Consider the following 16,618-nt stretch of genomic DNA (forward strand, 5'->3'; position numbering starts at 1 on the left):
CAGTCAGTGATGCTGATTGGTACTGATAAAGGGTCTGTTGAGGTCCCAGTATCAAAGGACACTTAGGCATCTCTGACACTCAAGCAACAAAAATTCAGTATATGGTACCCTGGGAATGAGGACATACTGCTTATTTTAATTATTTCTCACTTGAAATAGGAGTCATGCTGCTCGCATCATCGAATCATCATCTTTCTCCCATCTATGTGACCCTTTGACAAGGCATCTGCATGATAAACAAATTATGTTGTAATAAATGAACGAAAGAACGAACGAAAGCATGAATCTTTGGACTCAAACTAGTAGAAATAAATATATTACTGTAAAAATTACAGAAAAAGTTCTGGTAGTTATTGTACAGGCTGTCATAATTATAAAATGGAAAGAAAGCATTTTTCTGTTAGCATGAAGTAAAAGGGTAGTAAAAGGGTAAGTGGGGTAAAACATCAAGTTAACTTGAAGAATTTTGTTTTTGCACAGCATTGGTGAAAATTGTAGTCTGAGTCCATGTAGTCTGAGCATGATGTAAGCTGCTGCACGTTCCTTAAATATGTACGGTAGTCCTTTCACTTCACTAAGATGAAAATGGACCTTTGCGTCACATAAAGTTAGCGAATGACCAGAAGAATATGGAAAGAAAAAAACTCCTTGACTGCGATTGTTTCCCAGACATGGAGTTTCTTGAGGTGCTCACTGAAGGTCTCAATCGGGTCCTCCTGGTGCGTGGAGGTGGACGCGAAGTCATCACCATCTACTCTTGAACTGCCTTCGTGAGCTCACAACAGCACATACATGGACTCTGCCCTCTCCTCCCTTCTCACACATCCATTCTGTCACCTGCCACCACACGTTGTACTCAGAGTTTTCAGGTGAAATACTATGTAGACTCAGCTGAATGAGGTTCCAGGTAACCTGTAGAGTACATAGTACACAGAATCGTGCACTCCAGTGATTAACTTGAGTACATAGTTGTTATCACCCAGGTCATTGTTCTCGACTCATCAGGTCAAGAACAGTTCAACAGTTTTAGAGATTTTAATTACAAACACAAGAGACAACTGTAAGTTTTCCTGATAAAGTAGAAGTTTGCCAAATATTAAAATCAGCTTTGTAGTCTAAGTGCTTTCCATTTGGCTTTATGTCATTGCTTTACCACTTCTATTTATTTTCTGTCATGTAGTATTGATGTTATTTATATATTTATTCACATGACAAGTTGTGTTTTTTCTGTTTTTTTTCTGTTTTTGTTCCTAGTGTGGTTATAAATATTTAAAAAAAACAGTGGGATCAAATTGATTTGTGACAGGTATGGACTCCTAAAATAGTGTGTTATCTGTGTTATCCTTTGTTTTGTGACATTAGAAGCACTAAAATAGATTATTAAATAAATCAACATTTTATATATTTTTATTTCAGTTTTTTTTTTCATTGTGTGTTTGAGGGAAAAAAGATTTTTAAAGAAAATGTAAAGATTTTAGAGAAGACATATATTTAAAAAGAGCATCTCTAAATGCACACCACATCAAACCTTGAAGGCAGTAGCAGACCACTCCTGGCAGCTAAGAATAGGACACTGAGGCAACAATTTATACAGGGTCACAAAAATTGGACAATACTTGAAAAAAAATCATGTTCTGATGAATCTCAATTTCTGTTTCAACGTTCAAGTGGTAGAGTCAAAATTTGGCATATTTCTTTTCCAACTATTTATTTATGAGTGACTTATGTATGTATGTATGTATATATATGTATATATTGTACTATTCTTAGTTAGTGTATTGTCTGTCTTGTCTTAATGTTGGTTTAAAATGGAGCACTGTAACAAAAAATAATTTCCCCCAGGGATCAATAAAGTATTCTGATTCTGATTCTGATTCTGATAAACAACAAGAAGGAATGGTTTCATCCTGCCTTGTCTTAATGGTTCAGGCAGCTGGTGGTGCTGTTATACATTTAGGGCCCTTAATATCATTGAACCCCACAGCCTACCTGAGTATTGTTGCTGACCATGTCCATCCCATTATGATCACAGGGTACCCATCCTCTGATGGCTGCTTCCAACGGGAAGTTTAGATCATCTTAAACTGGATTCTTGAATATGACAGTGAGCTCACTGCATTCAGAATCTCCTCACCATCACCAAATCTCAGAACACATTTGGGATTTGCTGGAGCAGAACATTCAAAGTCTTTGAGGAACGTTCCCGGTGCCATGCTACATTTATGCCACAAAGAATTGTTACATTCACAGAAGGCTGTTTGCTAGTATTTACCAGACAACCAAGCCAGCAGACTAACTCTCTGTTGGCTTTAATAATTACCTGACAGACAGGAGAACAGCATTGATCTTCTTGTATAGATCTCAGCAAGAGACAAAAAATAAGAGCAGCTCCCAAAATGTTAAACATATGTTTATCAATTAAATTTGCTATTGTGCTTATGCAGGCCAAATGAAAATGTGAAGGAAATAGCTGTTATATTAAAAAGGCAGAAAATCTAGAGTGACAAATAGAAGATATATTGAAGAATTGGAGAAGGTACATGTTAAACTTTTAGTATGACTTAGGCATTAAATATCCTGACTATCAGAAGATGGGCATTTTGTGTGTGGCCATGTATATAAAATATATTTAAATCTCTTTGAGTATGCTTTAGTCATTTTAATTATTTAATGGCATAGACATGAAGTTTTTGGTAGAGCTTTTGACTTGTTAAACTCAAACAATTTTGTAAAACTTTAGTAAGATAGGGCCATTTCCCCAGAATGTGCATAGTTTATAATGTCAGTATTGAAACAGTGTTTTCAGCAATGATAGTTCTTTTCTCCAAGTATGTATGTAGGCTATACAGTACACAGAGAATTTGATATTAGTTGAGTTTTTCCTCTTGACCTAATGGTTTTGTACAGAAATTTATACACAAAGACATAAAGAAAATTAGCCTAAGGGTTTCAAAAAGTTGTTTTAGTTCTCCTCTGATTTATTGTAAATATGTTATTGATTCTGTAGCACATCCATAAAACCTCGTAATTACTTTCTGTTTGGTTAATATTGATGCAGTATGACACTAATAAAGTCAATTAAAGTTTGAAAGTGATTGCTTAGAGACAGGCCTGTGCAATCTTGTAATCAAAAGTGACAGTGACCACCCAGAAGTTGAGGGTTTTGCAAGTTCAACCTATACGCAGCCACTTGGTCACTGCAACTATTTGCAATCAGTCGCTGAAAGTAAAAATTCAATGCAATCACTGGGCATCAAGCAACCAAATGGGTGATGTCCTAGTTTTACTTTAGTGCAACTGATCAGTTACAACTTAACATGCCCAGAGCCAGCACATAATGAAGACCACTCATCTAATTCAGTTTAGTTTCCCTGAGGAATATCATAATAGGAAATTCTTGCTGAGGACTGCATGCTGCACAGCCAGTGATTCTTGCTGATGACAATCCTCTCTGTGTGTAAGAGCAGCAATACATTGTAGCCAGTCTGAGGTTAAGCCTAAACTTCAATAGCTGCATTTTCTCCATGATAACTTTTTCATTTATCTTTGATTTAGCTAGTGGTTGTTTTCACTGTGTTATAGCAGTGCTTTTTGGCTCAACGAAAACTTGGAAGTGAACAGGATCCAGACAGTCCGCCCTTTTATCAGCCTTTAAGATGAAAATCAGCTTGTGATTTGATTATTGGTTGTTGTTGTTGTTGACTGTGTCAAGATGCAGTGCTAAAAATCTAAGGGTGCATATTTCCATTTCCACCATGGATAAAATTGCACTCTATTCCTGCTGACTAAGACTGAACATCAGATATTTTGGAGTAAATATCTAACTATCCAAATTTCAAGGGATGATTAATGCTTAACTTTCCTGACACCTATAATGTTTAACTCCCTAAATAACTTAGCATTTAATAATTACATTTCTGAGAATCTTTGAAACTTAACTTGATTCTCTCTGTCCTCTCTCTGTGCAAAAGCAGCAGTATATTCATTGAAGATATTTTGAGGTGAAACTTAAACTTGATTAGTTTCTCTCCATTATATGGTGGCTGTGTGCATCTTAGTCTAGTGTACACAAGATTTAAAAAAAGAAAGGTTTCAGCTTCAGGGGCTCTGTAGTACAGCCCTCAATGTTTCCAAAACTGAAAAGCGTGAGTGCAAAACTATATAATAACTAGCAAAAACAACAAAAACGGAAATTATTTTTGAGACATATTACGGTTGCAGGGCATTGTGGGTGACTACAGTATGCAGGAATTTAGAGTTACATTTTTAGAAGTTTCATGGATAGAGAGAGTGTGTAGCTGTGTGTGTGTTTGACACCTGTGTTTGTGTGTAGAGCATGTTGAAGTGTGACACAGCGACATGACGGGACATTTGTAATACACATCTGTGATTTTAGTTGTAGGGATAACAACTGTCATGTGTCTCAGTACAGGTTTTATAGATTTATAGGTTTAAGACACTTCGTTTTATCTACCATGTGCACAATCATATCGTGGTTTAAAGAAAAAATTTTGTATGTAAAAACAAAATCAAATGTTGGCACAAGATTAAAGTAATTTTAGTAAAACAGTTGAAATATTTGTCATCTTTTCTAGTGCATCTCCTTTTGGCCAGAGTTCTTATAATTTGGGATTTTCTACATAGTTTTTAATCCAATTGCATTTTGACTTTTTTGTTTTTAATTCAGTTCAGTTTCGGTTCATTTTCAGTTTAGTTTTCATTGTTTGAAAATGTTTATTTTCGGTCTTTTTAATTAATAATGAGGAGGGCACATATCAAAGGCAAGATTTAATGTATATCTATAAATTTATGTGGATGCACTCAGACTCCTGGAACAAAAAATTGCAGAACATGAGTCACATCTGGAACATTTTGGCCGTGCACCAGCTGTTGTCCATCAGCTGGATCATGCAAGCAGAATTATCCTTTAATCCTGGAGGGCATGAAAATTTAATTACTTAAAAGAATATTTAATTTACAGAGTGTGACTAGAAGTTAAACATTCTGTGTGTTACACCCGTAACACCGAGACTCACTTTTTTTCAGAAATGGGACTTTCAAATAGATTTTTTTTTTCATCTGTTACAGGGTACATGAAAGCTGTGGGAAAACAGAGGGTTTTCAACACACAGAAGAAAAGAGAATGCTGACTTTGCATGTCTTAATAACATGAGCAAAGTCCACATAGTGGCATTTCCCGGGGAGGAGAATATTGATGTGCTTCAGTGGGTTTACCAGTGCCTTTGACCTTCCTTATCTAAACAGAGTTAAACCAGGGTGCAAAACAAATGACTGTCACTCGCTCTAAAGAGCTGTCAGCATGAAGAAACAATCGACCAGTCTTCGAGTGCGGTTACCTGTGTTTGTGTTCATCGCAGAGGTGATTATTGTTGCCTTGTATTCAGCATTTGTTACATATGATGAAGAGGCTGATGCCAAATTTCAGACTAATCAGACCAACCCTATGCACAATGCAGTGTACAGGAACTACCCTTTCTTTATAGACATACACTTCATGATATTCGTGGGTTTCGGGTGCCTGCTGGCATTTTTCCGATTCTATGGTTTTGGGGGGATGGTTTTCAACTTCCTCACAGCTACTTTTGCCATCCAGTGGGCCATTCTGGTGCAGGGCTACTTCCAGTTTAGCCATGATGGTAAGATCCACCTCGGAGTGATCAATCTCATAAATGCAGAGTTTGCCTGTGCTGTGGTGCTGATATCGTATGGGGCAGTGCTGGGGAAGACCAGTCCTTTGCAGATACTGGTAATGGCTCTGCTGGAGGTTCCTGTGTTTGCCGTCACAGAATGGGTTGTGCTTAAGTATCTGAAGATCAATGATGCAGGAGGCTCCATTCTCATCCATCTCTTTGCCTGCTATTTTGGCTTGGGTGTCACTTTTGTGCTGTACAGGCCTAGTCTAAATGAAGGCCACGCAAAGGAGAACACAAGTTACCATTCTGACATCCTGTGTCTAATGGGGACCTTGTTCCTCTGGGTGTTCTGGCCCTCCTTTAACTCAGCTTTAGTCCTGAAAGGAGACGATCAGCACAGGGCTATCCTCCACACTTTCATTGGACTAAGTGCCTCTACACTTACAGCCTTTGCACTCTCTGCTATGCTGAATAAAAATGGCAAGCTTACCATGGCTGATATTCAGAACGTGACCCTGGCTGGAGGTGTGACAGTCGGGGCATCTGTGGATATGATGATATCACCTGTAGCTGCATACGCTCTGGGTATAATAGGGTGTATTGCATGCATGTTGGGCTACAAGTATTTGAGCCCCATCTTGGCGCGACGTTTGAGGATCCAAGATCAGTGTGGCATTCACAACTTGCATGGACTAACCGGACTTATATCCTGCACTGCAGGGATATGTGCCATACTGACAGCTAGTGAGGAGGTTTACGGCCCTAGTTTCTATGAGATCTTTGCCCACAGAGCACCAGTGGAAGGGGACCCCAAGCTACAAGAGCTACGGATGGTGATTCCCGGTTTAAAGGCAGGTTTGGGGAGGACTGCCCAAAAACAGGCTCTCTTCCAGGTTGCAGCTATATTCTCCACCATAGGACTGTCAGCGCTGGGAGGCATACTCACAGGCTTTCTCTTGAGGCTGCCATATTTTGCATCTCCGTCTGATGATTTCTGTTTTGATGACAAGCCATTTTTTGAAGTTCCTCCTGACTATGATTCACCAGTCAGACTTAAACACAGCAACACAAATAGTGTAGAAGACTCTACTGTGTGATGCTCAGCAGCCAAGGACTGTCAGTGCATTTAACTGGCATGATACAGGAAATATATATAAATGAGGCTATGTTATTGTTTGAGAGTAAAGAAAATTATTGCAATGATGGAAATATGTGTTATAGTAATTTTTTATTCTTTTTTTATATTAATTTCATTGTAAATGATATTTCACTAGTGATCACAGTGATGATACGGTCCAGCACAGCCTTATATTGATGGTCATTATGTTATTCGTTTCCATGTATGTAAACATTTGAGAAACTGTGTGTTAAAGAGCAAATTAGACATTGTTGTTTTTTCTACAAACCTTTGTAACCTTTGTAATATTACTAATTAATGGTCTACGGGGGAACAAGATAAACAGCTTAGAGCAGCAGTGTCTATATTTATTAACAGAAACTCACCTGGGGGCCAACATTTCTTCTTGCCTTTTTGAAACATAAATATTGTGCTTTTTTCAATAACAGAAGAGTTCTCATTACTGTGATCATGTGTGTTTAAGCCTTGACAAAATAAATCTACTTTTCATTCACATATGGAGAGAAAATAAGAAGATCAAGCTGTCTGGAATAACTAAAACTTCAGTGAAGCTGCTTAATTTCAGTATCTCAGGCTAAATTTAAAAGAGACTCACTATTCTGTGTATTGTCTGAGCGTATAAAACTTTATACATTCATTGGCTGCACTGCATGGTGCTGCCACTATTAGGTACAAATTAAAATAACACTTTATTAATTCTGTTTGTGATGACAGGCCATAAAGAATACATTTTAACAAAGGAGCGAGAGGCTGTATAAGAGCTGACCAAGGGTCGTGATTGGTCACCGGGACGGACTTTTGACATGTTCAGTTTAGAGAACTGAACATAAGCAACAGAATTGGTAGAAAATATTATATATCGTTAGCTTCATAGCATAATTGCCTAAGTCATTTGACTAAGTCAATGACTTAGGCACTTATGCTATGAAGCTAACGATATACAGTACTATTCAAACAGGGCCTCTCGGTTCCAGTAGGTGGCAGCAACGCAGCACCAAACGTTACCGCTGCAGTAAATGCCCATAGCAGAGGAAGAACACGAAGAAGAAGGAAGGAGATCGGCGAGGTACCAGGCCACGACCTGCAACGGGGACTTCCTTAAACGAGGTTATATAACTTCCGAAATTGTGACTTCATCTTGGCTTTGTGTAATCTACAAAGAGAAAGGCGTCGAAGAGGATTCTCTACACCAGAACGTTTTCCGCGATATTTTCACTTTGGCACAACATTTCCTTCAGTTTCACACGGTAACGTCAATGTTTGCTAATGAAGCTCGCTCGCTACCGCGGAAGCGCGGTTAGCTTTTTAGCCGTATTCGAACCTAAGCGTTTCTTTTTGGTTTCCACCATAAATATTATCTGGAATCGTGTAAAATACGTCAAAATGGTGGTTGGTTGATTATAGGTTTGCATATCTACAAGCCTGCTATTATTCATATTATCAAAATGGTCAGCATAGATTCAGTGCGGGCCTTTGAAAGCACGGCCGTGGTGGCTAGTTAGCATTAGCTACGTTTCGGGTAGACGCGTGCGCAACGTTGAGATTTTAGAAAGCTTTGTTGTTCTTCGGGTACAATTAAATATGTTTTTCTTATGTTGTCCGTATCAATCGATCATGTAACGGATTGTATGTTGAGCATGTGATACTAATAAGAAAATCTAGGACTCATCGTTACCACGCTGTGTGTATTTGTAGCGTTTACTCTGGGTATTACAGTTTCTCGTGCGCAAACGGATCACTGAAATGTTTTTCTTCCTTTTTCTTTCTTATTGCAGGATCAATATGGCTGATGACTTTGACGTTGAGGCCATGCTGGAGGCTCCATACAGAAAGGTGGGTTTAAAAGTCGGAGAAGTGAGGCCTGTGTTGCTGTTCGGCCTTTTTATTTTTAGACCTTTTATATTTGCTACTGTGACAAAGTTAACTTGAATGTTGTGTGGTGTGAATGAGTATTTAAGACGCAATACAGAATTATAAATAAATCCACATCTATCTCTCTTTATAGACTTCCCTAATGATATCTCACCTCTACTCCCATGAATTCATCTTTGATTCCACTGTGAACTGTGAAAAAAAGGAAGGTAGTTATTGCGCATATACTGATGTACTGTGGTTCACTTTAGGACTAAAAGAGATTCAACCCAGAACATCCAATCCCTATTCGGTTGCTACAAGGTGAATGCCAATGGTTGATAAGCCCATCTTTACTTGTCCAGCAAAGGAGGCAGTATTCAGATTTACAATCTGTATGTTGTCGCTGTTTATGAATGTGCAGGGTTTTTTCAATAAGAGCCTTTTTAAATGGAAAACTGTTTTGTATTGTTAAAAATCTCCTCCGTGTGTGTGTGTGTGATTTCAACATTATTTTTCTGTTATATAGCATTAACAAGTCTAGTCTTTAGCAAGAATCAGTATATAAAGTTGTGCTAAAGTATAATTTCCTCAGGCAGTTGTATTTGTATGTAGTTGTGTCTGTGTCAATCTGTGAGTGGCGTAATTCCTGAAGTTATAATGCAGCAAAATTCTTGAAAATCCAGCGATTGCATTTTTGTCATAGTTCTACAGCAGAATTATCGGTGACAAGTTATTTTTCTCTCGCTGGTAAATATGAATACTGCCTCTTTGCCTTAGCCAACTGTAATGTGAATCAGCATCTTGATTTTTGCATGCTACAGAACACCACAGATATTGATATATTTCTAGAATAACTGTAAAATAGCTACATCTGCCTTTTATTGTATAAGATGATTTACTTTCAGTAGTTAATAATTCCTTAAGTCAAAAGGTTGTAAGTATTACTGTAAACTGAAGATGATGGTAGTGTAACACGTGGATGAATTAATCTTTATTTATTTATTTGCTTGGGCGTCAATATTACTAAGAAGTGTGAATCCCTGTTTGCTTCAGGGCAAGATGTGTGACAGAGGTGGCATCGAGCTCTTACAGTCCAAGAACGAAAATGGGTGAAGATCTCTGGACTGACACCAACCACACAGGATCTCTTTTAGTGGCCATGGGCCATGCGTGGTCACATGTTTAGGCACAAATAGTGGCATTGGTACGACCTATTAGAAGGGTATTGGTGGAGATGACCTGACTATTGTCAGCTTCCTGAACTGAGCTAATATGTTGGAAACTCTCCCTTATCTTTGCTTTGTTGCATTAACTATTGAGCAGCTTAGTAAAAGGGGGGGGGGGAACAAAGGATGGAGTGGGATGGGAAGCTATTGGGGTGGTGGAAGGACACTGTCCAGACATGACTGTAGGAAGTTTGTATTTTTATTAATTGAATATATTCTGCATTTTCTCTTGTCCCACCCCATCCCCTTTACCTTGACGACATGAAATGTTTCATCTACGTCCTCATGATGTTCTTCTATCGACCTTGCTTAGGATGAGAACAAGTCCTCTCATGCAAATGGACACGATGACCAGAGCAAGAAGTAAGTTTTGGTTATCCATCATGTTACCTAAATAGTGCTTAATCAGACAAAGTTCTGCTTTAAAGTGTGTGTACAACAACAGAACTGTTGTAACACTTTACAGGAAAAGGAGGAGTCGGAGCCGAAGCCCGGGCTCCAAAAAGAAGAGGAGCAGAAGCAAAAGCAAAGACAGAAAGAAGACTAAGAAGAGGAGCAAGAGCCGGGAAAGAAAAAGAAGCCGCAGCAGAGAGCGCCATCGCAGCCGCTCCCGAAGCAAAGATCGAGCTGGGCGGTACAGAGCACGCAGGAGTCCGATGTATGTGACCTTTTACGCTAGTCAGAAAAATATTACATTAACTTTATTGGGTACTGAAATTGTATGATTTTAGGTCTTTTTAATGTTGTTGTACTTAATTTATTTTTGTAATTTTAAGTTGGTTGCTTGTTTATGTGAAAAGAACATGATCCCCCCCCCCCCCCCCAAATGTAAAATAATTCTTATTTGTTTTTTAGTCGCAAACGTTCCAGAAGTCGGAGCCCCTTCAAAAAAGAAAAGAGCCCCATTAGGTAAGATAAAACAGTCACGTGAGTGGTTTTATGTATGCACACATGTCCTGATTTTTCGTAGGCCTTGACTCACCAAACATTTGAAAATTCTAAATACTGTTACACTCAGCTAGAAAGACATGCATAGCATACAAGCAAAGGAGCAGGTAGCACAGTGCTGCAAATGCATCTTCCTTAACGACAGGCTTTGAATAGTCAAAGACGGACTGTTAAAAACACCAAAAAGAACACTCTTATGAGGTCCTTCAGTGACTTACATTGGTATAAGTATTTTCTGTCGGCTCTTCAGTTGCCTACCTTGACAGGCCTAGCAAGCAAAGCTGCCATACCGCTCAAGTTAAACCTTACCTGTCCCTGAGTGTTTGAGTTAAAAGTCCTCCCAGTTCAGCATCAGTTTCCCACATCAGCAGCAGCAGCAATATTAGTGGCCAGAAGTGGTCATCTTTACAGTCTGTCATCTCGAGGGGTACCAGAACAAAAAAAACATGTTCTCCAAATCTTCAAGTTATGGTTTTAGTTTTAGGTTTCTATACTATCACAGCTTTAAAGTTTTAAAATATTTTTAAGCATTTGTTATTGGTTTGTGATTAACATGCACATTTGGTTTTTGTCCTTTTCCTCCTAAGGGCACCAATTGACAATCTAACACCAGAGGAGAGAGATGCCCGCACTGTTTTCTGTATGCAGCTTGCTGCAAGAATCAGAGCTCGGGACCTGGAGGATTTCTTCTCAGCCGTTGGAAAAGTCAGTTGACTTTCAGTTTGTGTAAATTCCAAATGAATGCCATCCAGGAATTTGGCTCTGAAAATGTGACTGTTCTCTCGCTATAGGTTAGAGATGTGAGAATAATCTCTGACAGAAACTCCAGGAGATCGAAGGGGATTGCATACATAGAGTTTGTGGAGTCCTCCTCTGTACCTCTGGCAATTGGATTGACTGGCCAGAGGCTTTTAGGAGTGCCCATCATCGTCCAGGCATCTCAGGTTAGTGTCGTTTCTTTTTGTGGACTTGAATATAGAACAAGTCGATTAGTTCTACTCACTTTGACCAGACATATTAATAGTCAGCTGCCGTGTTGCGAACTCCATACCAAGAACTTTGAGGGGGAAAAAGAAGAAAAAAAACCCCATTTCTATCGATTAAAAAAAAAAAAAAAAAAAAAAAAAAAACAGACCAGAAAGTGGAAAATAACTTAAAATATTAACAGAACTTAAGTAATTCAGATTGCATTAAAGCAAATGCTGATTCTGCACTAAGGTCCATTATCATTTTGACATTACTTAATGTAATTACACTAAAATTCTTCAATCATGTCATCTCTATTTCTAATTACAGGCAGAGAAAAATAGAGCAGCAGCTGCTGCCAATAATCTGCAGAAGGGCAGTTCAGGTCCGATGCGCCTGTATGTGGGCTCACTGCACTTCAACATTACTGAAGAAATGCTTCGAGGGATTTTTGAGCCCTTTGGAAAGGTCAGGAGAACTCTGCAAATATTAATTTGTTTTAATCTATTTAAGTGAATGTAGTATAATCATCTGTACGTGTGTTTCTTCTTCATAGATTGAAGGAATCCAGCTTATGATGGACAGCGAGACTGGCCGATCCAAAGGATATGGCTTCATATCGGTAAACAAAGCCTTTTGTATGTCTTTGGTAGCTTTTTGTTTGCTGCTGGGTTCACTTTGTAACCTTTTAACTTTCTGAAGTTTGCAGATGCGGAATGTGCAAAAAAGGCATTGGAGCAGCTGAACGGCTTTGAGCTAGCCGGACGGCCAATGAAGGTGGGGCATGTTACAGAGCGCTCAGACTCTTCAACAGCCAGCTCGTTCCTGGATAATGACGAACTAGAGAGGACTGGTATTGACCTAGGGACTACGGGGCGTCTACAGCTGATGGCTCGACTAGCAGAAGGTTTGTAATGGCACTTGGCAGGCATATCCATACCTGGAAAAATTTCTGGTCGTAATAAAAGAGGAAGGAACAGCTTATTAGCAAAGTAATGAGTCAGACCACAGGCATACATGTAATATGTAACAGTGTCAGGGTCATTTATTATACTGGAATAAGCCAGAATGAGTGGTTAAGTATTTTTACTTTACACTGACCTAAATTTGGTTTTTCAAACACAATTTTTATAAATGTAAATCTCCAAAATAACATTAATCCTACTTACTGTATTAGCATATGGACAGAAAGCAGGGGGCACTAGTAGACCATTTTAGGCGGGAGCTTTAGCCTCCTCATCTTCTTTGCCTTTTTTCTCTACTACCCCAATGTTAAAGTACTGTATAACTACAATTATTTAAACATTATTAAATATATTTTAATGTCCTGCCATGATTCCACATTGTTTGCTTTCCAGAAACGTTAACACTGAGAAGTCCGATTTATTTATTTATTTTAACACGTGAATTATGGTGTGCCATAACTCGCACCATAACTGGAACCAATTTTCACTGCAACGTTCTATGTAACCTGACATGCACCTCCAAGAAATGTAACTACCTGTTAGGTCTGCCCATACCACGATGATTTGAATGGCATGGTGCAGGGATAAAAGGAGTTTCCAGTTACAATATCAGTTAGGATGTAGATTTCCTACAGATGTGTAACTCAAGCTTTAAGCCTGGAAAGAAGGACACAACTTGAGTCACCACATGGCTGTGAAACCTGTTTTTGTTTGTTTTTCCCCCACCAACTACATGTCTTTGGTAGAGGGAAATGACCATGTGAATGAAAGTGATTGTTTCTCTGTCCTCATCAGGCCACACTACATGTCATGCTTCTGCTGCCTTTAAGTGTCTAAAATTAACCCTATGCAAAACAATTTCTTTCTCTCAACAGGGACTGGTCTGAAGATCCCACCTGCTGCTCAGCAGGCTCTACAGATGACTGGCTCCATACCCTTTGGGGGCATTGGCGCTCCAGCAGGTGAGCCTAGATGATGGAAGATATTTAGTATTTGATATGTTTTCTTGCCACAGGTTTAGTGACAACTTTTTTTTTTTCTTTCTTCCAGCTGTTCCAACCCCAGCTCCAAGCCAAGCTTTGAACCTCCCATCTCAGCCACTGGCCACACACTGCCTTCAGCTGTCCAACCTGTTCAACCCACAAGCGTAAGGACATCCTTCAAATAAGTTCACTTTAAGTTTGTCTTAAGCCTTTGCATCCCTGGACTGAGAGCAAAGCATATTGTCAGATGGCTTGTTCAAGTTTTCACTATCAAAGAAGAATCTGACTGTTTTAAATGAGGCATTTAATGTAATTCATTTGTGTTGGAACCAATTTAGTAGAGGTCTGAGTTTTTAACATCAGTGTCCAGTGATTCTTAAGTCATCAATCCTTTAATTCATATTTTTTCTCTACTCTAAACACTTTCGTGTATTCAAAATACCTCTCTCTTATCCGTAGATCGATTTCTGTTCAAAAGTTTGAGACAGAAAATATACACAAGGCAAGTGCTGAACCGAAAACAAGCCAACAACGAAATAATAAACTGGTCACATGCTTGAGCTCTGCAGTGTGCGAGCTTGACAAGTCTGTGTGGTCTCAGTTCCTCCTGTCAGTGAAGAAATCTCTTTTGAAATGACTTAACAGAAAAGTAATGGGGAAAAATCCAACTGTGCGTTATTTTTCAGGCTAATTCTGAATTTTGTTTCAATCTGAAAACAAAAGATGTGCATTCAGCTGGTTTTAAATTTGTGAAACTCATTAAGTTAAAAATCAAGCTTTTTGAGTCAAGCGGAACATTTTACTGGATTTCTAATATTGCTGATTATTTTTGCAGGGAAAATGATCCCAGCTGGGCAGCTGAAATCCAAGATGATGTGATTGAGGAATGCAACAAACACGGTGGAATCGTTCACATTTATGTCGACAAGAACTCTCCTCAAGTAAGTCGAAGATTAAAACGAGATAGTTTTAACATCACTGAGCTTGTTTTGCAACATTTTTTTTTGAAATGCACAAGCAGTAAAGTTGATATCTCTCTTGCTCACATAGGGTAATGTGTATGTGAAGTGTCCCTCGATACCAGCAGCCATGGCAACTGTAAATGCACTTCATGGACGCTGGTTTGCAGGTATGCAGCACTGCTGAAGATGGCAGCTATTAACTAGTTTTTAAGCTGCAAATATCTTAGTTCTAATTCAAGTAAAATTTATTTTCTTTTTTTCTTTTTAAATATTCTCGATCAAACTGTAGGTTCTAATGTTTACATTTGTCTTTCTTTCACAGGTAAAATGATAACAGCTGCCTATGTTCCTTTACCAACCTACCACAACCTTTTCCCTGATTCAGTAACAGCAAAGCAGCTTCTAATGCCGTCACGCCGATAGTCAGAGACAAGCTTCTGAAGTCTGTAAATACATTTGTTTGCATTCATGAAAATGTCATTGAAACATTTGCATTGAAATTAGTTGGCTGTGTGTAATAAAAGTGGCCTCAAGTTCACGTTCACCATTTTGGGGGAATTTTTTTTCTTTTTGTTTAGTTGCTTTTCAAATTTTTTGTGGGCTTGTGTTGTAAACTACCACTGAGAAGTAATCTGCAGATATCTATTGGTCTACATGTTTTTAAATATTACTGTCATATCTGCTTGTTTAAATTCAGAACTTTTAGATTTCAAATAAAAGTGCAGAGTTAGAAAAAAAAAAAAAGTGTTGGGATGATGGGCCTTAAATGCCAAAAGTACATCGACAATAATCCTTTGTAACTTTATACAGCCATAATTTCATTTTTGTATGAAGGCTCCCAATAAACTTGGCAAATTTGATGGTTCATTTTCTTTTTGTTACCATTTTGGGGAGTTTTCAATGCCAGGTTAATGCCTCTGTGATTAAAGTCCTAATTACAGTATTGGACCAATGTTTTTACTCATTCCCTGCTATATACATGTCCCAAAAACCCACACATGGATGAGGGATACGTCTTTAGACAAGGCACTCTACCACCTAAACAAAATTAAACATACCTAGGGAATTCCCTCTTGGATGGGCAATCAGAAAACTGGTCATGTGAATTTGGGTTAATTTAGCAAGTTGATAACCAGTGTGATATTAGCACTATCAAATCTAAATGGAGTGTTTCACAGGTCATATGATGAATCTTCCACAGAAAATGATCCATATGACTGCCACCTACTCTGAGAGACATTATCAGATAATGGTAAAATGATGACTGAAAATCTATAAAGAACAGAAAAATGCAACACTGTTGCAAATAAGACAAATTGTCCCGTCTTCCTTCACCCCCTCCAATAACAGGTAGCTGCCCTGGGGTTTCTTCCTGTTAAGAGGGAGGTTTTTTTTCTTCCCACTGTGGCCAAGTTCCTTCTCATAGGGGGTTGTTTGATTGTTCGGGTTTTCTCCACATAAGTGCAGGGTATTTTTTCAATTATAAAGTGCCTTGAGGTGATTAGTGTCATGAATTGGCACTAAATAAATAAAACTGAATTGCAGAAACTTATTGATCCAGTGATTCATCACACAGCAGTTTCAAGTTTGAGCTCTCTAACTTTAAACTGGATCTATTTAAACATGAAATCTTACTGTCCCACAACCTAATAAAGTAGACGACCTTCAGATCAATTCTCTGAAGATTAAAGTAAAATTGATTTAACAGCTAACCTACAATTCCAATAATGTAAAGAGAATCAACCATAGAAAATTTTTATACATTTTCAAAATTAACAAATGAATACACGCGCATTCCCGTGACAGTTCCTGTATAGTTTGAGCTTCATTCAGTGGTTTTAGTTAGGCACATATAATAATCTGTGAAAATGCGGAAACAGCTGATTTTAAACCGAACCTCTGAACACAACCTACTCCCGACA

The 16,618-nt window shown here is 38.5% G+C and overlaps 3 protein-coding genes across 7 annotated transcripts in view; all 3 read left to right on the forward strand.

Annotated features, from left to right (window-relative positions):
* The window catches only part of slc12a5b (solute carrier family 12 member 5b), a 40,883-nt gene extending 36,348 nt beyond the window's left edge, over window positions 1-4,535 (forward strand). Inside the window, exon 26 of the mRNA XM_085442892.1 lies at window positions 670-4,535. Coding sequence (XP_085299018.1) covers window positions 670-761 — 92 coding nt within the window. The 3' untranslated portion in view covers window positions 762-4,535. The remainder of the gene's footprint in view (window positions 1-669) is intronic.
* A 744-nt stretch (window positions 4,536-5,279) lies between these two features.
* Window positions 5,280-7,038, forward strand: rh50 (Rh50-like protein). Its single transcript, XM_085442893.1, has one exon. It carries the CDS (start codon window positions 5,321-5,323, stop codon window positions 6,749-6,751), a length of 1,431 nt encoding a protein of 476 aa, XP_085299019.1. The 5' UTR covers window positions 5,280-5,320; the 3' UTR covers window positions 6,752-7,038.
* Window positions 7,039-7,793: 755 nt separating this feature from the next.
* Window positions 7,794-15,644, forward strand: rbm39b (RNA binding motif protein 39b). 5 transcript variants are annotated; one of them, XM_085443295.1, is made up of 17 exons: window positions 7,832-8,039; window positions 8,568-8,625; window positions 8,798-8,967; window positions 9,700-9,749; window positions 10,184-10,235; window positions 10,339-10,530; window positions 10,728-10,781; window positions 11,408-11,525; window positions 11,612-11,764; window positions 12,117-12,254; window positions 12,343-12,408; window positions 12,489-12,693; window positions 13,627-13,713; window positions 13,802-13,898; window positions 14,570-14,675; window positions 14,785-14,863; window positions 15,019-15,644. In XM_085443295.1, the coding sequence occupies exons 2-17, from the start codon at window positions 8,575-8,577 to the stop codon at window positions 15,117-15,119; spliced, it is 1,719 nt and encodes a 572-aa protein (XP_085299421.1). In that variant the 5' UTR covers window positions 7,832-8,039; window positions 8,568-8,574; the 3' UTR covers window positions 15,120-15,644. The 5 variants fall into 5 exon arrangements, with proteins under 5 accessions (XP_085299417.1, XP_085299421.1, XP_085299418.1 ...); XM_085443291.1 differs by lacking the exon at window positions 9,700-9,749 and having other exon boundaries at window positions 7,794-7,899; window positions 8,916-8,967; window positions 10,186-10,235; XM_085443292.1 differs by lacking the exon at window positions 9,700-9,749 and having other exon boundaries at window positions 8,916-8,967; window positions 10,186-10,235.
* The last annotated feature ends 974 nt before the right edge of the window (window positions 15,645-16,618 follow it).

Source organism: Copadichromis virginalis, linkage group LG20, assembly GCF_057382275.1.
Source record: "Copadichromis virginalis isolate Kocher_CV1m ecotype Utaka linkage group LG20, C_Virginalis_male_GT1.1, whole genome shotgun sequence".
NCBI classification, from domain to species: domain Eukaryota; kingdom Metazoa; phylum Chordata; class Actinopteri; order Cichliformes; family Cichlidae; genus Copadichromis; species Copadichromis virginalis.